General features: G+C 39.3%; 1 protein-coding gene across 1 annotated transcript in view; it reads left to right on the top strand.

The window, feature by feature from the left end:
• The window catches only part of LOC126474226 (SH3 and multiple ankyrin repeat domains protein 3), a 147,900-nt gene that overhangs the window by 103,339 nt on the left and 20,178 nt on the right, over positions 1–24,383 (top strand). Inside the window, exons 11-12 of the mRNA XM_050101691.1 lie at positions 2,402–2,603; positions 4,631–4,847. Of these exons, the coding sequence (XP_049957648.1) occupies positions 2,402–2,603; positions 4,631–4,847 (419 nt within the window). The remainder of the gene's footprint in view (positions 1–2,401; positions 2,604–4,630; positions 4,848–24,383) is intronic.

Genomic DNA, 24,383 nt, shown 5'->3' with positions numbered 1-24,383 from the left:
AAGACACAAATGCCCCACTAATCGCTTGCCTACATGTTGGTAAATGGATACATGAATTGGAGTCATGCTATGTTGCATATACACTGCAGCAACGCCCTAAAATGGAACACCCCTTGTAACTAGAAAGTATGGGGAATACTGGAATAGAAAAGAGATATAAAAACATAATTCAACAAGGGAGAAACTAATGTTTAAAACTAGATAAACATCAAAAGTATATAACACATTCTAAATGGTAAAATAACTTTACGAGTCAGTGCATCATTCACTTAAAAGCATGACAGAGAATTCTAAAGTTTTAAAATGTAGACAGAATTTAATGGATGAATTATGAAAATAGATTTTTGTTCTAGTAGTCTGCCGATTTTTTCCACTACATCAACTCCATTCATTTCAATAAGTAATGTAGAATCTGAGGGACTTGTTTCCTTTTGCAACATCTGCAATCAAACATTGCTTTAGTGCTATAAGGGACTGCACCACTGAGTTCGGTCTTAAATTTTTAGCACCATTTGAACACATGTAAGAACTGAAACACATCTTGGTTCAGTACAAATGGTAACTTAAACCTCTCTTCAGAGTAGCAGTTTCAGCTTTCAGCACAAGATTTTTTAAATATTCGTTGCTGTTAAGCACAGTTTGTTCTTTGAAGGTGGTCAGTACAGAACGCAATTGTGGCTTTTGCTACTTCTGTAGGTTTTCAAACTAAAAATATGGGAAATTTTGGAAACAATGGCCAAAATACTCCGATTGTGACATTATCCGTGTATTTTACCTTTAGGAGACTGTGATGTACACCTGTACACGAAAGTGTACACAAGTAATGAGTGTTTCCTGAAACAATTACATATTGAAATGCCTTTTACCCATACTTAAATATATATAATAAGTACAGTACAAACTGCGCACTGAACTGAGACGGAGCTGCACTTCTACATGCTATGAAGCACGAGACAAAAGTTTTCTCATGGAAGCTTCAAGCTTGTAAACATGAAAAAGAGAGAATTAAAAGATGACAAAATGGAAATATCAATTATCGTTTTGGGAATGATAATCTTTGAATGCTTCACAAATGTTAGCATAAATGAATAAATAAAATTTTTTGAAACACTAAGGAAAACATTATCAAGAACGTCAAATACCTGAGGTGGGTAAAATATGGGAAAACTCATAAAATACAAGAGACCTGTTGAAAATACGGAAGAAGAAGAAAAAGTGAATAAAGTACGGGAGACCTTGTGAAATACAGCAGACCTGGCAACCCTTCCTGTAGGTGGCATTATAGGGGGAATGTGGTGTTTACTCTTGCCCCCTACAGCTCCATTGTGGGGGTAGACCTCACTTTCACCAAACCCAATTTCAACTCTGTGAAAACGGCAATGAGAAGTATGCAATTGGAACATTTTTACTGACAGTGCTACAGCATTTCTTGTCTTTCATGCACTACCTTCTCTCTTGAGGTCAGTCATACAATTACATTAGCTGTTGTGTTGTTGTAACAAACTAAGAGTCAGTACAACAAACACTGAAGGAAAGAAATGTAACCTCAACTTCTGTAACAAGAGGTCTGTTAGTTTTACAGCAACAAATCTTGGTGTTATGTACTCACACAGTACAAGTACTTTCTTTAGTACATAGTAATGAACTTATTTCTCTCTCCTTTCTGGTGGAAATGGATAGTTTGACTGAGTCGTTGGCTAGAAGGAGAGGTTCAATGCATTTTCACTAAAACAGTTGTACAACATATCAAAGAATGACATTGATATGCACGTGAATCTATGGAAATTAAAAAAATTCTGTTCATTGCATCCTGAATACTCAATTCTCTCAAAACAGAAAGAGTAACAATTAAGAACAACTCACTACCTGCTGTGCCAGAACTTTCCACTTATGCTCATTCACATTTTCACTTGTTTTTTATGAATCTGTTTAAATAATTCCTGTTTAATGAATAATCCAGGATGGAATGTAACAATATAATAAAAAGGATAGTTGCTACTCACCACATAGTGGAGGTGTTGAGTCTCAGAAAGCCACAGCAAAAAGACTGTCAAAAAGTTAGCTTTCAGACAAGGCCTTTGACAAAAATAGACAACATACGAGCATGCGCACAAGCACACACACACAAAAGCCCAATTCACACACACATGACCACAGTCTCTGGCTCCAGCTGTGCGTGAGTGTGTGCATGTGTGTTTGTTGTCTATTTTTGACAAAGGGCTTGTTGGCTGTAAGCTAACTTTCTGACAGTCTTTTTGTTGTGCCTTTCTGCAACTGAGTATTTCTGCCATATGGTGAGTAGCAACTATCCTTTTCATTATATTATTTAATGAATAGGCTACTTTTGTCAAGTTAGTATAGTGTTGTTAACCCTATTTTTATAATTTACTTGTTTTGGAAGGTTGCCAGCAGAACCTCGAACAGTAGTGTTACACCGTGCAAAGAAGGGCTTTGGATTTGTCCTTCGTGGTGCCAAAGCGACGTCACCCCTTATGGAACTGCAGCCCTCGGATAGGTGCCCTGCGTTACAGTACCTAGACGATGTAGACCGAGGAGGAGTGGCTGACATGGCTGGTCTGCGCAAGGGTGATTACCTGCTTGCTGTAAGTGTGTCTCATCCAGAAATGTGAAGAATTGTTAGATATTATGCAAGTGTCATGCATTGTATTTGAACAGGTACATCCGTCTCTTACAACCTAATAAATCTGCGGTGGCGGAGCACTGTATTGACACGGGCACTCAATGGTGTATGATAATGTCGAAATTTTAGCCTTGACTTCACCTTCCTGGGACTCAGTAGTGAAAGAAGCAATTGAAATTCAGTTGGCAATTAATTTAATTAATAGAGATAGTAGCTTCAGCTTGGACAAATCATGGAATCTAGCAATATCTGTAATTAAATCACGAAGATGTCGGGATGGTGCAGCTCTCCGTGAGACATCAATATCACCATGTGGAATAACTGTGCAGCCATAGATTTAATTTCCATACATATGTTACACCTCTTTGCCACCTATCAACGTCTCTGGTGCCTTGTGTATCTTTGGCCACATACACAGTGGTTCAGTCCTCGGGTGCAAAAGGACAGAGCAAGTGCTGGAGCGTTAGTCACTTCGGCTCACTCTGAAGATGGCTGGATGGTATTCAGCTGAAATATTAGAAGAAGAGGTTGAGTTTATTGAGCTGCATGACCAAAATTTTATGGAATAGTGTGCTTCATGTTTTATGCAGACACCATATTGTTGGTTAAACTATTGTTTAAGTGACTGAAAAGTCATGAGTTGTGTAACTGAAAATACTGTTGGCAGATATAAATGAATGTCTGACAGTATTTTTGTTTCATGACTTGTCTTAACCACTTGCTATCAAAAATTAATACTGTTATTTTGCTGCACTTTCATGGTAAGTAGAGTATCAGGAAATGAAAAATGAGCTGAGATACTGTTCTCCATATTCCTTATGTAGCCTGCTTATATTATAATATGTGAGTAACTCAAGGCAGTAAAGTTCTGCAGCCTGATGATGTTGGTTACCAATTGTACTACTAGTGTAATTGTGTGCATTTGATATCAACTGAAGTGCAACAGTGTAACCATTAACAATGCTGTGACTGGTGGTTAAATTTATACCTGTGGAGTACTTATACAGTTAGTTGATCAAAGCAGTAACTATAAGACTTCATTTTACTGAATGCCAGACATGTTAAATACCTTCAAAACCACTATGAATTCACATTGACAGTGTGAAATGATGCCAGAAAGAAGTGATTCACAAAATATGCCATTCTGTTTGGGTATCAGTGATGCACGTCCCAAAAGAGACTTAATGTTCTTGTGATAAAACAACAAGAACACAAAAACAAGCTGCAGCAGGGAGTAGATCATTGTTTCTAGATGTAAGAAAGTGAATGAAACAAAATGTGGGAAGTATTCTCATATTTGGAGATGATGCGAAATGATTGAATAATCGGAACCTAAACTAGAGAATTATTTTTCTAAAATGATAGATATATCCTTGTAAATTCCATTACATTGCATTGTGTATAACACCATTGATGTGTATGTGCTTGTGTAGCTTGGTTCTTTCTAAATAGTTGTCAAAATATAGAATAATAGTTTTTTAGTTTGGTGTTCTTTCTGTTTGTATGCATTCAAGACTATGTATTATGCTAGAAATTTTTCTTGTTTGTGATACATAAATTTCACTGAGTTCAAAACTGGTAACCCGCAGTTGCAATAAACTGACAGTGACATCTTTAATTTAGAAACTGTTCTTTCCTTCTTGTTTATATATGCACTGTAATGGAAGCTATTATTTATTATATTTATTTGTTCATTGGAACATGGCTTCTTAAATCTGATACTGTACTATACCACAGTTATTTGTAATTGCACATTCTGTTTTATGATTTCTGATTTGAGATTCATCATTACAATTATAAAACACTCATGAGTTTCACATTTAATGTATAAGCTGTGAATTAATATATAATACTGTGTGTTATCAAAATGTTATCAATGGTATGGGAGGAGTCATTTGATCAGACAACTTATAGTATATCTGAAAGTTTTGGAGCCTTTTTACTCTACTAAATCAGTTATATATGCACATCACATGTATTATGTCACAGATAAATGGTGAAGATGTTTCTGCTGCCTCACATGAGCATGTTGTGGATCTGATTCGACGATCTGGTGACCTCGTTTCGATGACTGTTGTCTCTCTGGGTGCTGCTTATGGTGTACCAAATTCTAAATCATCTACACTTATTCCTGGTTCTGGAAGTTCAAGCCATCATCGACAATATGCTACTTTACCTCGCAAGATGACTAACAGTGGCACAATTGGTAATTATTGTTTTCTTACTAATACAGATACACTATATAAATTACAATAGATCCTCAGGCATCTTGAAATTTGCTTCAACAGTAATTGATAACTAGGAAATTCATCTTATGAAAATTGTCATTTTCAGGCTCTTGAAGCCCAAGATAATTTATTTAGGAATGATTAAGAAAGCAATATGGAAAGAAGGGTGTGGAAAAATGCCCAGGGAAAGGTTATGTCCTTAGAATTCTCTGCATACATAAGATATGTGCCCACATGTCTGCGTGCCCCTTGAAGATAAAATCTGTACACATGAAATGAATTTTCAACCTATGTTTGACAGACGATAACAACAGTATTAATTAGAAAACACTTTTGCAATGTTCTGTAAAATAATACTTATTTTGTTATGAACCAGCTTTCGGCATCTTAGGCTATCATCGTATGACAAGTACAATGATCTGAGAAGCTAAAGGCAATTTTTGACAAAATAAATAATATTTTATGGAACATCAGGAAAGTGTTTCAAATTTAATAAGAAAACTGATAAAAAACAAGCCACGGCAAAAAAGTTACAAATTGGAGAGCATTACACTCTGTAATCCAGAGTGAGGTCATGGATACAGACAGCAGTATTGGCATGGATAGCATAGAGTTAAGTAGATGTAAAAGGAGGGATGAGAAGATTGAGTATTAAATAAACGTACTGACCATTGCTGTGAAGAGACTGCCAAATCATCATCACCTGGATCCACTGAAATGGAGCCAGTGGGTATCCAAAGGAAGAATGAGAAAAGTACTCGGGAGGTGTTGCTGGCTGACTGAAAGAAACAGTTTCCAGGAGCAGACAAAAACAAGGTTCAGACATAAAGCAATAGATTTTAAGTTACAATTTTTGTTTGCTCCATGGCTCCCCGAGATCAAATATTGACTTTGGTATACTGCACTCGTATATTTTTGTGATGAGTAAGTTGTTAACACTTTTGTACTGACACAACACTGTTTACAATTTGCCCTGTGTCTGTCTTTATTTGGAGTGTTGTGTTTGGAAATACATATTGAATTTTGTTAACATGAAGGTTTGTGCCCATTGTGACTAAAGAAGAAGAAGAAGTGCCAATCTTTAGAAGCTAAACTTTCCAACATATACTTTCCAACATATTTTTTTTTAATATTTGGAAGAACCAATACAGTGAAGGTACTGTGAATGTCAAAATGTCATTGGAGAAAGCACAGCAACAAAGTTGTTGCCTCAATCCAGAGAGGCCCGCACTATTCTCATCAATTTACTACACTCAAAATATGGAACTTCCAGTAAGACCTAAACACTTTATTATACAATGATTTGCAGCATTTATAGCAAGAATTAAGAGATGTGATGAACTGCCCTTAGCCAAACAACACACTAAATTTACATCCAACAGGCAAGATTAAAAAACAAATCTAGAATATATGTGCCACACATTTTAAGTGAAAACTGCAAAAATCAATCAATTTGTCCATCTCTGTTTGTTTGTTTGTTTGATCAGTTACCTCATTAATGATACTGAATGTCCCTGTCTTACTTACTTGCAAAGAAATATGATACCCTTAAGTTAAAATAAAAAGAAGAAAGTAACGGCAAAGGCCTAATAAAAAGTAGCATCCCCATGCAAATATTTCGTATCATCCACGTGTGTTGACAATATGATGATGATGATGATGATGATGATGATGGTGATGGTGATGGTGATGGTGAGGTTGATGCTGTTGCTATGCAGCTGGTGGCAGCAGGAAAATGGAATTGTGTTCTACAAATTGCTTCCTAGAGGTGATGTAATGCTGTTATTTATTGCCAGTGATATGAATGCCTTGCAAAGGTGGTGGAAGAATGTTGTTGTTGTTGTGGTCTTCAGTCCAGAGAGTGGTTTGATGCACCTCTCCATGCTGCTCTATCCAGTACAAGCCTCTTCATCTCCGAATAACTGCTGCAACTTACATCCTTCTGAATCTCCTTAGCATATACATCTCTTGGTCTTCCTCTACTATTTTTACCCTCCACCCTTCCCTCCAGTACTAAATTGGTAATCCCTTGATGCCTCAGAATCTGTCTTACCAACCGATCCCTTCTTCTTGTCAAGTTGTGCCTCATATTCCTCTTCTCTCCAGTTCTGTTCAGTACTTCTTCACTAGGTATGTGAACTACCCATCTGATCTTGAGAATTCTTCTGTAGCACCACATTTCGAAAGCTTCTATTCTCTTCTTGTCTAACCTGTTTGTCATCCATGTTTCACTCCCATACATGACTACAATCCATACAAATACTTTCAGAAAAGACTGCCTGATGCTAAAATCTATACTCGGTGTTAACAAATTTCTTTTCATCAGAAACACTTTCCTTGCATAGCCAGTCTACATTTTTTTATCCTTTCTACTCCGACCATCATCAGTTATTTTGCTGCCCAAATAACAAAACTCATTTACTACGATACTTTAAGTGTCTCATTTCCTAATCTAATATCCTCAGCATCACCTGATTTAATTTGACTAAATTCCATTATCCTCATTTTGCTTTTGTTGATGTTCATCTTGTATCCTCCGTTCAAGACACTGTCAATTTTGTTCAGCTGCTCTTCAGGTCCTTTGATATCTCTGACAGAATTACAATGTCGTCGTCAAACCTCACATTTCATCTTCATCTACACCCTCTTCCATTTTCATAATATTGCCCTCAAGTACATCGCCCTTGTATAGACCCTCTACATACTCCTCCCATGTTTCTGCTTTCTGTTCTTTGCTTAGGATGGGTTTTCCATCTGAGCTCTTGATATTCATACAGATGGTTCTCTTTTCTCCAAGATCTCTTTAATTTTCTTGTAAGCGCTATCTACCTTACCCCTAGCGATACATGCCTCTACATCCTTACATTTGTCCTCTAGCCATCCCTGATTAGCCATTTTGCACTTCCTGTCGATATTATTTTTGAGACATTTGTATTCCTTTTCTCCTGCTTCATTTACTGTATTTTTATATTTTCTCTTTTCATCAATTAAATTCAATATCTCTTCTGTTACCCAAGGATTTCTACTAGCCCTCTTCTTTTTACCTACTTGATCCTCTGCTGCCATCAATATTTCATCTCTGAAGAGTCACCCATTCTTCTTCTACTATATTCCTTACCCTGTTCTAGTCAGCTGCTCGTTCTGAAATGCTCCACAACCTCTGGTTCCTTCATTTTATCCTAGTCTCATATCCTTAAATTCTTATCTTTTTGCAGTTTGTTCAGTTTTAATCTACAGTTCATAACCAATAAATTGTGGTCAGAGTCCACATCTGCCCCTGGAAATCACAATTTAAAACCTGGTTGCTAAAGCTCAGTCTTACCATTATATAATCTATCTGAAACTTTCCAGTATCTTCAGGCCTTTTTCATATGTACAACCTTCTTTCGTGATTCTTAAACCAAGTGTTAGCCATGATTAAATTATGCTCTGTGAAAATTCTACCAGGCGGCATCCCCTTTCATTCCTTACCCCCAGTCCATATTCACCTACAACTTTCCCTTCTCTTCCTGTTCCTACAATCGCATTCCGGTCCCCATAATGACCACTATTTTTCATCTCCCTTAACTATCTGAATAATTTCTTTTATCATGTCATACATTTCTTCAATCTCTTAATCATCTGCAGAGCTAGTTGGCATATAAACTTGTACTACTGTGGTAAGCAGACTTTGTGTGTATCTTGGCTACAATAATGCATTGACTTTGGTGATCGTAGTAGCTTACTCGCGCTCCTATTTGTATTCATTATTAAAAGAAGAGGAAGTGGGAGAATACAAGGTCTACCTGTCAGGAGTCAAAGCAGGAATAGCACCATGGGGTGTAGGGCTTTACATCAGGAAAGAAATGGAACCCAACGTAGTTGCAATAAGGTATGTAATCGAAAGACTGATGTGATGTGGATAGATTTGACAGTGTCTAGCAAGAAAATTAAGATTGTGCCAGTATATTCACATTGTGAGGGACAGATCAAGATAAGATGGATAGTTTTTATGATGCACTCAGTGATGTAGTTGTTAGAGTAAAGGACAAGGACAGTGTTCTGCTCATGGGTGATTTTAATGCCAGGATTGGAAATCGAACAGAAGGGTATGAAAAGGTTATGGGTAAATTTGGAGAGGATATGGAGGCCAACAGGAACGGGAAACAACTCTTGGATTTCTGTGCCAGTATGGGCTTAGTAATCATAAACTCCTTTTTTAAACATAAGAACATTCACTGGTATACTTGGGAAGGCAGGGGAACCAGATCTGTCATTGACTATATAATAACAGATCAGGAATTCAGGAAGGCTGTGATCTGCAGTGAAATTGGTATTGTGAGGCTGAAAGTGCAGGAGGTCAGGTCCATATGTAGGAGGATAGGAGTGGAGAAACGTCAGGATAAGGAAATCAGGCACAAGTACATAACAGTGATCTCAGAAAGGTACCAGTTAGTTGAATGTAGTCAATTACAGTCATTGGAAAAGGAATGGACAAGGTACAGGGACACAGTACTAGAAGTGGCTAAAGAATGTCTTGGAACAGTAGTGTGTAAAGGTAGGATGAAGCAAACAGCTTGGTGGAATGACACAGTCAAGGCAGCCTGTAAAAGGAAAAAGAAGGCATATCAAAAATGGCTACATACTAGAACTCAGGTAGACAGAGAAAGTTATGTTGAAGAAAGAAACAAAGCCAAACAGATAATTGCACCATCCAAGAAGAAATCTTGGGAAGACATTGGAAAGAGGTTGGAGACTTCGGGTCAAGCTGCTGGAAAACCATTCTGGAGCGTAATTAGCAGTCTTCGAAAGGGAAGTAAGAAGGAAATGACAAGTATTTTGGACACGTCAGGAAAACTGCTGGTGAATCCTGTGGATTCCTTGGGCAGATGGAGGGAATATTTTGAAGAGTTGCTCAATGTAGATGAAAATACGATCAGTAATGTTTCAGATTTCGATGTACAATGGGATAGGAATGATGATGGAAATAGGATCACATTTGAGGAAGTGGAGAAAATGGTCAATAGATTGCAGTGCAATAAAGCAGCTGGGGTGGATGAAATTAAGTCGGAACTCATCAAATACAGTGGAATGTCAGGTCTTAAATGGCTACACAGGATAATTGAAATGGCCTGGGAGTCGGGACAGGTTCCATCAGACTGGACAAAAGCAGTAATCACACCAATCTTTAAACATGGAAACAGAAAAGATTGTAACAACTACAGAGGTATCTCTTTAATCAGCGTTGTGGGTACAATCTTCTCAGGTACTGTTGAAAGGAAAGTGCGAGTATTAGTTGAGGAGCAATTGGATGAAAAGCAGTGTGGGTTTAGGCCTCTTAGAGGTTGACAGGACCAGATCTTTAGCTTACGGCAAATAATGGAGAAGTGTTATGAGTGGAACAGGGAATTGTATTTATGCTTTATAGATCTAGAAAAGGCATATGACCAGGTTCCTAGGAGGAAGTTATTGTCTGTTCTACGTAATTATGGAATAGGAGGCAAACTTTTGCAAGCAATTAAAGGTCTTTGCATGGATAGTCAGGCAGCAGTTAGAGTTGACGGTAAATTGAGTTCATGGTTTAGAGTAGTTTCAGGGGTAAGACAAGGCTGCAACCTGTCTCCACTGTTGTTCATATTATTTATGGATCATATGTTGAAAACAATAGACTGGCTGGGTGAGATTTAGTTATGTGAACACAAAATAAGCAGTCTTGCATATGCAGATGACTTAGTTGTGATGGCAGATTCGATTGAAAGTTTGCAGAGTAATATTTCAGAGCTAGATCAGAAATGTAAGGACTATGGTATGAAGATTAGCATCTCCAAAACGAAAGTAATGTCAGTGGGAAAGAGATATAAATGGATTGAGTGCCAAATGGGAGGAACAAATTTAGGACAGGTGGACAGTTTCAAGTACTTAGGATGCATATTCTCACAGGATGGCAACATAGTGAAAGAACTGGAAGCGAGGTGTAGCAAAGCTAATGCAGTGAGTGCTCAGCTACGATCTACTCTCTTCTGCAAGAAGGAAGTTGGTACCAAGACTAAGTTATCTGCGCACCGTTCAATCTTTCGACCAACTTTGTTGTATGGGAGCGAAAGCTGGGTGGATTCATGTTACCTTATCAATAAGGTTGAGGTTACAGATATGAAAGTAGCTAGGATGATTGCAGGTACTAGTAGATGGGAACAATGGCAGGGGGGTGAGCACAATGAGGAAATCAAAGCAAAACTGGGAATGAACTCTATAGATGTAGCAGTCAGGATGAACAGGCTTAGATGGTGTGGTCATGTAACACGCATGGGAGTAGCAAGGTTACCCAAGAGACTCATGGGTTCAGCAGTAGAGGGTAGGAGGAGTCGGGGCAGACCAAGGAGAAGTAATAGGCTTTACATCAGAAGAGGCACCGATGTTAGCTGTTAACACTGAATAGGGGATCTTGGAGGAATTTTATAAGGGGGACTATGCTCCAGACTGAACGCTGAAAGGCATAATCAGTCTTAAATGATGATGATGATAATGATGATGATGATGATTAAACCCACTCCTATATTGCTGCTATTTGATTTTATGTTTATAACACTGTATTCACCTGACCAGAAGTCTGTCCCTCCTGCCACTGAACTTCACCAATTCTCACTATATCTAACTTTAACCTATCCATTTTTCTGTTTAAATTTTCTAACCTACCTGTCTGATCTGACATTCCACACTCCAATCCTCAGAATGCCAGTTTTATTTCTCCTGATGACAATGTCCTCCTGAGTAGTCCCTGTCCGTAGATCTGAATGGGGTACTATTTTACCTCCGGAACATGTTACCCAAGAGGATGCCATCATCATTTAACCATACAGTAAAGGTGCATACCCTCAGCAAAAATTACGGCTGTTGTCCCCCTTGCTTACAGCCGTTCACAGTACCAGCACAGCATGGCTGTTTTGGTTGATGTTACAAGGCAAGATCAGTCAATCATCCAGACTATTGGCCGTGCACCTATTGAAAAGGCTGCTGCCCCTCTTCAGGAACCACACATTTGTCTGGCCTCTCAACAGATACCCCTCCATTGTGGTTGCGCCTACGGTATGGCTATCTGTATTGGTGAGGCATGCAAGCCTCCGCACCAACGGCAAGGTCCATTGTTTGTGAGGTAGGGGGTGGGGTGCAAGAATAGTTGATACTGAAATATAGTGCTGCTAAAAAGTGAAAATTTCATAACCTGGTGAAAAATTCTTAATCTGACAGTGAAAAGCTATGGTTTTTAGACCAAAATTGAATTTATTTTTTAGTGTAGTTCCCATTTGAGTTCAAGCACTTTGTCCAAAATTTTTCAAGTGAACAGATTGCATCCCTAAAGTGCAAGTGTGTAAGGTCTGTAAAATACCCAAAATACTGATTTTGATAGGTGAGAGAATAGAAGAAATTTGCAGGTTACCAAATATAACGAGGAGGATTATGTTCTAACAACTAGCACTTCTCATCCCTCACCTGTCCCACTACTAAAACACCTTTGTGGGCAAGGGCATTGTGTTTCCATTTACAGTGCACACCCTTTCTCACATATCTATTCAGTTCATAAACCCAATGAATACAGACAAAGAATTACACTTTCGCTAAATTTTGAACTTCAATCCAAAAATTAACAGATACCATCACAACAGCACTAAAACAGCACTGTCCTGTCACAACACAGTCGACATATATGAAGATAATGGATCAGTGGTGTCACAAAATATAGCTATATTAACCAAAACAGTACTAATCAGGCTGACAAAACCCTTCTCTGTCTCCCCTAAATTTACAGCAGCCAAAAATTGTAAGATAACAGAAACCAGAAATTCTCCACTTTTTTGTCAATTTAACTAACATTACACTCTTGCTTGCAAGTAATCCTAAAACAACACTGAAACTTCTTCAAATTGAAATGGAATCATAAAAAGATTTTCCAAATTGGACAAGTTCCTGGATTACACAAAACACACTAGGCTACATAAAATTTGTCAAGTATTGTGCACAAAAGTATAAATTTATAATTATACATGTATTTATGTATGTTTAAACCTGTGCAGTAGATGTTCATTTACTGTATATTGTACAACAGATCACTAGACTTTACACTAATTGGTACATAATATGGCATTTTTAATGTAACTTTAAATTCATATGTTGTTGTACATACATATAATTCCTATGTTTATTTGCTTAATATTTCATGTTGTTCGACACATGTCTAGGAGGGAAACTTGTATAAATTTCCTGTTCCAAGTTGTTTTTTCTACATATTGTTCTGCTCAGTATAAAAGTCCAGCAGCTTGGGACAGTTAATGTGTACTGCAGATTACATACCGTCAATTATGCATACAGTAGCTTCTTCAGGCATTTTAGTTTTTGTGGGTACATAATATTGCTTCTCCTCCTCTTCTTCCTCTTGGTCATCATCTTCCTTTCTTTACTCCTTCTCATCCTCTTTGTTTGCAGATATTAGATCTGTTGCCAAAGTAAAAGTGGAGTGAATTGACAGAAAGTAATCATTTCGAATGTAGTCATCTGGACTACATGAAATATTTTGCAGTTTCTTGAGCTTCAATGAGTACAGAAGTGTTTTGTTCATTATCTCCAGACCCCACTTTGCTGAAGCAGTTGGTGATAGTCTCAGGCTTTATTTCTCTTACCACCAAACCAATCTAATTTGCTGCATACAGGATAGAAACTGATCGTGCAAAAGCAAGTGTATTTTTGGATTCTTCAACTCTTAGAATAAAAGACTACATTGGTAATGGCCTATAATGGGACTTGAATTTGTAAATAACTTCCTGGTCTTTGGTTCGCAGAAGGCTGGTTGAATCTGGCAGGGATCAAGCCACTTTCACATCTGATGACTTTCGGGTGGCACGTTACATTGTCTAGGAAAAAGAGAACTTGGTGACTCCCTTTTTACGTTCTGGTATTGAAAGACCCCAGCCACTTTTCCATATGATCACTCACCATCCACACCTTTCTGTTGCATCACTATCTGATTGGAAGCTTAGTGATGTCTGTGTTTTTGAACTATGGGATACACTGCCTTTCTAATCACCAGTGGCTTTTCCATTTCACATAACATGTTTTCACACAGCAGTATAGTGAGTCATCATTTTGACACTTTTCTGTCAATGCACTTTTCACCTCAAATTTCAAGATATTTTGAATGCGGTGCACAATAAAACAGTCCTGTTTCTTCAGCAATGCATATGTCTTTTGGGTCATAATTCACTATTAGGTAGCGCAGTATTGTGTTCCATTCTATTGCTACACGTTCCTGCACATTCTTAGCTTCCACACTCATATCATACCACATTATGCTGTGTCTAGCTTAGAAATTGTCCAGCCATCCTGTGTATGACAAACTCCATATCCCCAAGCTCATTATCAACTTTCAGTGCCTCATTCTGCAACATGGGTCCAGACAAAGGTATGTTTGCCCTCACGCATATGAATCATTGTATCTCATTAATTTCCTCATTTCCCGTCTTCTTCGCCTTTCTTTTTGTTTGCCTGCTGCCTTTTGTCCATTCGTACGTTATCTTATCATTGTTTCTTAAAGTTCCATGAATGTGTTTTTACCACATCTGAATCACAATATTATTTCGCATCCAGAGAGTTTGACTTTCTCTTTTTCATTGATTACTTTAATCTTTTCACTAAGTGTTAGTGAAGCATACATTTTGTTCAACATCATGTTATCTCATAAAAGTGAAACTGGAAGAAAGTAATGCGTATAGTGCATTCTTTGGAATTCTTGGTCTCGCCGGATAAAACCATTGTTTAACAGAACAACAATCATCTCTTCCTCAAACACCAAAACCAGTGTTGTGCAATCTCTGTATTAAAAGTATCGTCCTTGTATAGATGTGAATAACTATGGTACCATATTTACATTAGTATAAGATGACTCTGAGTATAAGAAGATCCCACCTCCCTTTTTTTAAGAGGCTCCGTGAGAAAAATTTATTTTTTACCATATTCTGACCAATCAAAATTAAAAACTTTTATTAATTTAAGGTACCTGCCTAAAAAATCAACATTACAGCTGTTCTCAACATATGTCATTTATTGATTATCTACATTTTGATAATAGAAGGAGAAATAAAATACACAAAAAGAAACTGTTTATAGTAATTTTTATCTTCACCGTCTTCTTTGTCTACATAGCCTGCATCTGTTGTACCATTATTTTTAATCATCATCATCACAACATCCTAACAGGGCAGCTGTGAAACTTATACACCCCTATCTTTCCCATTCTTCATTGTCACAAATCTTTTTCTATTTCTTCTGAATGTGTTGTGATTTCTGAAGTTAAGGAGGTACCAGAGAACACAGCTGATTTTTGCTTGCCCCTCCCCCCCTCTGCACATAGCAGATTTCACTTCTATATTTATGTGAGAAAGTTACAATGTCTCTTGCTTCCAAATGTATTGTCTGCCCGCCACTCTCTCATAGGCTTTAGAAGCAGCAACTGACAAACCCTCTATCATTCCCGTCACACCTCATAGTGAGTGCCGACATCATTACTGCATGAAACATGTAAGTACACCACAGATCTCAGTCTGGACTTTTAGCGTCTTCTACAGAAATTATGCTACTTTTGAGTATTTGTCCAATTTCAAAGTCGATTCAATTTTGAGTACAAATGGATTCAGGAAAACTGCAGTTGAAGCAGGGTAGATGTTCATAAAACACATAAGTACCTAGTATATATTCCCATGGTTGGCAGCAGGACGAAATCTGCTGTCTACTCAACACTCCCCTCTGCACACTTATCATAATTCTCAGCCAAGCTTGTGTCATCGATCCTTCTCCAATGTTCTATAGTGCTTTGCTTGAGCAACAGTCTAACATGGATGTCTCATATCTTCTATGGTGCAGGTCAGATGTTAACAGCAGCATCTAACACACAAATAAAAGATCACAATCATGGTACAGTCAAATTTTTAAAGTTTCTCTTGTCACATGATCGAGTGATGTCTGTTGGTACTAGAATGGGTCTTTGCACTGTAGATTATTCCTGTGATAACAATGGCAGTACTTTAATGTTGTTTATTTCATTTGTTAGACATTGAATTCTGTATTAATTTTCATTCTCATTTCATCTGAATCTCATCATCTTGTTCTAAAGCTGATGAAAAGCAAGTAGTATTTTTCACTGGGTGAACAGTGACTGAATTTCCCTTTTGCAGCCCACTTGGTAAATCATTATAGTTTCTCAAAACCATATAAAGTATTGACTTGCATTCAGAATCAAGTAGCGGTTTTTGAAGGTCAAACTTTTTGCCTTTGCATGCTATGTTTAGTTAAATAACATTATAAATGTATGAATATAATAGAGGGAAACATTCCATGTGGGAAAAATATATCTAAAAACAAAGATGATGTGACTTACCAAACGAAAGTGCTGGCACGTCGATAGACACACAAACAAACACAAATATACACACAAAATTCTAGCTTTCGCAACCAACGGTTGCTTCGTCAGGAAAGAGGGAAGGAGAGGGAAAGACAAAAGGATGTGGGTTTTAAAGGAGAGGGTAAGGAGTCATTCCAATCCCGGGAGTGGGAAGACTTACCTTAGGGGGAAAAAAAGACGGGTATACACTCGCGCACACACACATATCCATCCACACATATACAGACACAAGCAGACACATTAAAAGGCAAAGAGTTTGGGCAGAGATGTCAGTCGAGGCGGAAGTGCAAAGGCAAAGATGTTGTTGAATGACAGGTGAGGTATGAGTGGCGGCAACTTGAAATTAGCAGAGATTGAGGCCTGGTGGATAACGGAAAGAGAGGATATATTGAAGAGCAAGTTCCCATCTCCGGAGTTCGGATAGGTTGGTGTTAGTGGGAAGTATCCAGATAATCCGGACGGTGTAACACTGTGCCAAGATGTGCTGGCCGTGCACCAAGGCATGTTTAGCCACAGGGTGATCCTCATTACCAACAAACACTGTCTGCCTGTGTCCATTCATGCGAATGGACAGTTTGTTGCTGGTCATTCCCACATAGAATGCGTCACAGTGTAGGCAGGTCAGTTGGTAAATCACATGGGTGCTTTCACACGTGGCTCTACCTTTGATCGTGTACACCTTCCGGGGTACAGGACTGGAGTAGGTGGTGGTGGGAGGGTGCACGGGACAGGTTTTACACTGGGGGCGGTTACAAGGGTAGGAGCCAGAGGGTAGGGAAGAAGGTTTGGGGATTTCATAGGGATGAACTAAGAGGTTACGAAGGTTAGGTGGACGACGGAATGACACTCTTGGTGGAGTGGGGAGGATTTCATGAAGGATGGATCTCATTTCAGGGCAGGATTTGAGGAAGTCGTATCCCTGCTGGAGAGCCACATTCAGAGTCTGATCCAGTCCCGGAAAGTATCCTGTCACAAGTGGGGCACTTTTGTGGTTCTTCTGTGGGAGTTTCTGGGTTTGAGAGGACGAGGAAGTGGCTCTGGTTATTTGCTTCTGTACCAGGTCGGGAGGGTAGTTGTGGGATGCGAAAGCTGTTGTCAGGTTGTTGGTGTAATGGTTCAGGGATTCCGGACTGGAGCAGATCCGTTTGCCATGAAGACCTAGGCTGTAGGGAAGGGACCGTTTGATGTGGAATGGGTGGCAGCTGTCATAATGGAGGTACTGTTGCTTGTTGGTGGGTTTGATGTGGACAGACGTGTGAAGCTGGCCATTGGACAGGTGGAGGTCAACGTCAAGGAAAGTGGCATGGGATTTGGAGTAGGACCAGGTGAAACTGATGGAACCAAAGGAGTTGAGGTTGGAGAGGAAATTCTGGGAGTTCTTCTTCACTGTGAGTGCAGATCATGAAGATGTCATCAATAAATCTGTACCAAACTTTGGGTTGGCAGGCCTGGGTAACCAAGAAGGCTTCCTCTAAGCGACCCATGAATAGGTTGGCATACGAGGGGGCCATCCTGGTACCCATGGCTGTTCCCTTTAATTGTTGGTATATCTGGCCTTCAAAAGTGAAGATGTTGTGGGTCAGGATGAAGCTGGCTAAGGTAATGAGGAAAGAGGTTTTAGGTAGGGTGGCAGGTGATCGGCGTGAAAGGAAGTGCTCCATTGCAGCGAGGCCCTGGACGTGCGGGATATTTGTGTACAAGGAAGTGGCATCAATGGTTACAAGGATGGTTTTCGGGGGTAACAGATTGGGTAAGGATTCCAGGCGAGAAAGTGGTTGGTGGCTTTGATGAAGGATGGGAGACTGCATGTAATGGGTTGAAGGTGTTGATCTATGTAGGCAGAGATACGTTCTGTGGGGGCTTGGTAACCAGCTACAATGGGGCGGCCGGGGTGATTGGGTTTGTGAATTTTAGGAAGAAGGTGGGAGGTAGGGGTGCGGGGTGTCGGTGGGGTCAGGAGGTTGATGGAGTCAGGTGAAAGGTTTTGTAGGGGGCCTAAGGTTCTGAGGATTCCTTGACATCAGGAATGGGATTACCTTGGCAAACTTTGTATGTGGTGTTGTCTGAAAGCTGACGCAGTCCCTCAGCCACATACTCCCGACGATCAAGTACCACGGTCGTGGAACCCTTGTCCGCCGGAAGAATGATGATGGATCAGTCAGCCTTCAGATCACGGATAGCCTGGGCTTCAGCAGTGGTGATGTTGGGAGTAGGATTAAGGTTTTTTAAGAAGGATTGAGAGGCAAGGCTGGAAGTCAGAAATTCCTGGAAGGTTTGGAGAGGGTGATTTTGAGGAAGAGGAGGTGGGTCCCGCTGTGACGGAGGACGGAACTGTTCCAGGCAGGGTTCAATTTGTGTCTTGGGGAGTTGGATCATTAGGAGTAGGATTAGGATCATTTTTCTTCGTGGCAAAGTGATATTTCCAGCAGAGAGTACGAGTGTAGGACAGTAAATCTTTGACGAGGGCTGTTTGGTTGAATCTGGGAGTGGGGCTGAAGGTGAGGCCTTTGGATAGGACAGAGGTTTCAGATTGGGAGAGAGAGGAAAGGTTAACTACTGAATGTGGGGAAACCTCATCTTAAAATTGGGTAAATACGATTTACAGAAGTACTGTACAAGCCCAAATCAAACAGATTACACTGATAAAATATTCTCCTAAACAAACTGAACAACTCATGGCATGCTTTTGCCCATAAATGTAATGGCGGATAATGCACAGCATGCCAACTTGATTGGCACAGCACAATTAAATGCAGAACAATAATTCATGCAAATTCTGGTAAATACTTAAAAACTGTGTAAATAAAGAAATATTGAGCAGTTAAAAGCAAATGAAAAGAAACAAAACTGTTTAACTCTTATCTCACTATGAATATTATTGAAAATGGAGCTTAATAGCATTACAATGTGACAATTTACAGTTACATAGAATGAATGACTAGGAAGAGTTGTTGTTCCTACGTAGAGTTTTTACGTCACTGATTAGAAGATGTATTTCGTGGTGTCTCTCAACCAGTGTTCCTTCAAAACACTTATCATTTAGTTGATGCTGCCAGTGAGTCGTGGACGTCCACATAATTGATCCATGATCCGTGAGCGCATAATCCAAGAATTGGTATTGTCTTGCTTAGCTCCTTGTCATGAGTGCCTCTTATGAATCTAACAGGAATGTTTGACATTTGCAGAATTCATCCCAGGTTGCATACGTGCATGGAACTATGAAAATAAAACACTCTTCTTTCCATTAACACATGATGTAACCTGAAGTCATAATGTTTGTTGCATAGTTTAGCCAGAGTTTTCAGATTTATGCTTTATGATCGTGATACAGCACTTTTTACAGTAAAACAGATCAATTGTGCTCTAAATCATTAGTCCACTGTTTAAACCTAACAACAAGTGCCATGCACAGTTGGCAACATAATCACTTGAGTCATGCAGTGATCAGCACACCAGACATTCACAGTTGAAGTTCTTTGTATCAATATATGACACAAAAATGCATTACCATATTTCTGTTTCATTCCTCAGTCTGTGATATGCACTAAACAGTTGTCTATAATCAAAAACAGTTTGTTTCCAGCGTGCACACAGTTTATTGGTCTGCACATCAAACTTTTATACTTAGTGAATCAGAATGAAGTTCTGGGAAGTGAGTAGCATGACATGTAAAGTCACTAGTTCTTTAATCAATGTACACGTTGAGACCATTAATGTAGTACTGTCCAAACACTGATATATTTCACTAGCTACAAACACAATGTTGTGTTGCAGGACACATGCAGCACAACTATCACCTTCACTATGTTCTCCTCATTTCATACTCTTTGTTGATGCTTTCTCTGTCACCATTTGATATGGTTCTACACCGCTCATACATCCCACTTCACATAACACTTTCAGAGATTCTGATTACAATGGTTTACAGTTTTACACAAGACCACAATTTCATATTACTCCATCCGTAAAAATGAGTTCAAATAGCATGTTAACAGATAAGAAAGCATACAGCATCAGAATAACTGAAAATGACAATCACATTCGTAACACCTATATTATGTAAATAGAAACACAGTTGTACTAAGAATTAAATTCATGCTACTTATTTTGAGATAACCTTTTCAGTGTGAGATGGCAATAAATCAGAAAATAAGAAAGTATATGAAAAAAGAAAAATATCTACATCGGTCTGTAGTGTTGTCTTCACAGTGTCTGTGTCTTCCTCTAGGTCTCTACATCTACATCTACATTTATACTCCGCAAGCCACCAAACGGTGTGTGGCGGAGGGCACTTTACGTGCCACTGTCATTACCTCCCTTTCCTGTTCCAGTCGCGTATGGTTCGCAGGAAGAACGACTGTCTGAAAGCCTCTGTGCGCGCTCTAAACTCCTTAATTTTACATTCGTGATCTCCTCGGGAGGTATAAGTAGGGGGAAGCAATATATTCGATACCTCATCCAGAAACGCACCCTCTCGAAACCTGGCGAGCAAGCTACACCGCGATGCAGAGCGCCTCTCTTGCAGAGTCTGCCACTTGAGTTTATTAAACATCTCCGTAACGCTATCACGGTTACCAAATAACCCTGTGACAAAACGCGCCGCTCTTCTTTGGATCTTCTCTATCTCCTCCGTCAACCCGATCTGGTATGGATCCCACACTGATGAGCAATACTCAAGTATAGGTCGAACGAGTGTTTTGTAAGCCACCTCCTTTGTTGATGGACTACATTTTCTAAGCACTCTCCCTATGAATCTCAACCTGGTACCCGCCTTACCAACAATTAATTTTATATGATCATTCCACTTCAAATCGTTCCGCACGCATACTCCCAGATATTTTACAGAAGTAACTGCTACCAGTGTTTGTTCCGCTATCATATAATCATACAATAAAGGATCCTTCTTTCTATGTATTCGCAATACATTACATTTGTCTATGTTAAGGGACAGTTGCCACTCCCTGCACCAAGTGCCTATCCGCTGCAGATCTTCCTGCATTTCGCTACAATTTTCTAATGCTGCAACTTCTCTGTATACTACAGCATCATCCGCAAAATGCCGCATGGAACTTCCGACACTATCTACTAGGTCATTTATATATATTGTGAAAAGCAATGGTCCCATAACACTCCCCTGTGGCACGCCAGAGGTTACTTTAACGTCTGTAGACGTCTCTCCATTGATAACAACATGCTGTGTTCTGTTTGCTAAAAACTCTTCAATCGAGCCACACAGCTGGTCTGATATTCCGTAGGCTCCTACTTTGTTTATCAGGCGACAGTGCGGAACTGTATCGAACGCCTTCCGGAAAGTCTCTTGCTTCCTAATGTCATTTCGTGGACCTGTCTCAGTATCCCACCAACTGCCAATCTTTTAACATGTCCATACCATCTTAAACTTGTCTTTTCTGTAGTCTCTTGTATGGGCTTCTTTTTCAGTATTTGTCTCACTGTCTAATTCCTGACTGTATATATTCTAAGTCTAAGCAAGCCTGTATCCTGCTCATCTGCCTTTTCTTCATTACCCATATTTTTGAAACTTACTTGAGTATTGGAGAATAATACTCTTGGTATAAAATTTGCTTACTGTTTGGTGGTACCTCCTTGCTCCAGACCAAGCTTCTTACACTCCGCAGAAAAAAATGGGCTTTTCTTTTCCTTTTACAAGTAGAACTAAATGATAAAATTTAAACTGCTAGTATTGTGTGCAATCTTGCCAAGGGTTTTTTTTATGTAGATTATGAAATTTTGCTAGGGAAACTAAAATGATATAGTGTTAACGATCTTCCCCTTGCACTGGTGGAGTTATATCTTAACCGTGGAAAACAAAGGGTCATATTAGCAAATGATACAACAGAAATAAAACTGATTAAGGGAGCAGGGATTGGGTTAAATATGGTGGCCCACAGGTCCAGTGCTCGTCCCATTCATTAACTTGGCCTATATAAACAATTTTGGCAGACGTTATAGGACTCATCAAAAATTGTGATGTTTGCTGATGACACTTCTATATTGATGAGAGTCAAACACATCCATACCAGACATGATCGGGAAAAAAATGGAATAGGTTCACAACTGGATCACAGGTAACAGTTAAACACTTGATTTCACAATATTCTTATTACACCATTCCGAAAAATATAATAAGGACTTACAGGCACCAAAAGTAGAGATCATTGGGCATATACCGAATGAAGCTCCATTTGTGAAGTTCCTAGAAATCCAGACAGATAAGGAACTGAGGTGGCACCAGCACATGGATAAGTTAATCAGGAAACTCAGTTGTGCCTGTTCTCTATTTAGAACTCTCTCTTGTTGTTTTTATTTGAAGACAGGATTGCTACCATACTTTGCATACTCAGTGCAGTTCTATTCCCTAGTCTTCTGAAGCACTGTGGCTATGGTCGAAGAAGTATTTATTTTACAGAAGTGTACAATAAATATGTGTTGTGTAAAGGTGATATACTCTGGAGCAAAAATCAATAACAGGATGCCAGTACTCATCAGGATGGAAATTAAAAAACCTCAAAGTTTGGAAAGAATATGTCATTAGCCATTCCTAAATTCATCATAATATTTTTAACTCCAGGTTATAAATTGTGCATAACTGTATGTTTGTATTGAATAGATCTTGATTTTAACAGTTATATTGACAGCTGATAGTGGCATTTTTAAAGAAAGGGTTTGTTTGAACTGTACAGCAGTTTGGTAGGAGAAGGAGAATGGCTATTTTCAGTGTGGCTGTTTTTCCTCCTTGACAAAAAAAAAGTGAAGTACCCAGAAGGAGAGGAAAATAAAGTGAAACTTCATAGGTTGAGAGAGCGCGTGAGGTTTTATCAGTGATTACAAAACTGAGTCAAATTTACAAAGAGCTTGGCGGAATGAGCTCACTTATCAATAAGGCATGGCACCCACTCTGGTCCGGATGCACGCGTTGATTTGGCTGGAGAGGATGTATCCTCTCCTTAGGCAAGCTGACGCACAACTGTTTCAACTGATTGTTGAGATCCTGGATGTTGGCAGTGGTGTGGAATTGATACCCAAGCTGGTCCCACACACGTGTTGTGACCTGAAGTCATACTGATGGCACCCCACATCGTGACACCGGAGTAATGTGGTGATGCTTTTCCAAAATGTCGTAAGAATGGGACCTCTCTCAGAGTCACTGCCATACTCACCGACAAAAGTCACCTGGGGTAGTGCAGAGCCACAGTGTTTGCTAAACACAATGGGATACCATTCATCAGCAGTCCATGCATCCCAGTCGTAGCTCCACTCCAAAACAAACTGTTTGTGATATTGTGTTATAGGGAGTCTGTGCATGGGAGAGTAATTTCCTAGTGTGGCTGCTGCTAGTCTCTGGCCAGTGGTGAAGGATGATACACATTATTGCAGGGAGTCCGTTGCTTGTTCTCAGATGACAGCCACAGGGGTTACAATGTGCTTGGTGCACACTGTGGCGGTCCTCCCTTGTGGTGGTTGGACACGGTCGGCTGGAACCAGATCCTTGATGGCAGATATGCTTGTCACCACATTCCCATGTAGCCCTACATTGGGCCACAGTCACATTTGAAGGCCCAACAAATCTGGATGTTGCACAGTTCGACCAGTCTGCCAAATGGAGACCCATAATGAGGTACACTGATAATGCCACCTCGCTCTGGTATATAGCATCTCCATGTTCTTCACAGTGATCACATAACATATGATGCCATTCACATCTCTTGTATACGGTACCAGGCCTGGTAACAACACTATATATGAACAACACTAATACACTGCGATGGCTGTTCTGCCAGACGATGTATATAAAGTAATTCCCATAATTATCATTGTGAATAGATTAGTGCTGCACAGAAGTGGCCAGCAGCAGTTGTTTCTTCCCATTAATGTTTAAGTTGACTCGTTATTAATCCCAGAGAGCTCTCCTCCATGATGGGGATTATGAAACATTATTTGTGAATGAATGAATTTATTTAGTAAATTATTCTCTATAAAGCTATATGTGAGTATTCACAACAAGGAAGTAAGAGACAAATACTACACAAATAAGTGAGACGTATCATTCACAGAATATATGCTTTCTTCA

Source organism: Schistocerca serialis, chromosome 4, assembly GCF_023864345.2.
Source record: "Schistocerca serialis cubense isolate TAMUIC-IGC-003099 chromosome 4, iqSchSeri2.2, whole genome shotgun sequence".
Classification (NCBI taxonomy): Eukaryota; Metazoa; Arthropoda; class Insecta; order Orthoptera; family Acrididae; genus Schistocerca; species Schistocerca serialis.
Note: the sequence above shows the minus strand (reverse complement) of the source record. Positions and strands in the feature narration are given on the sequence as shown.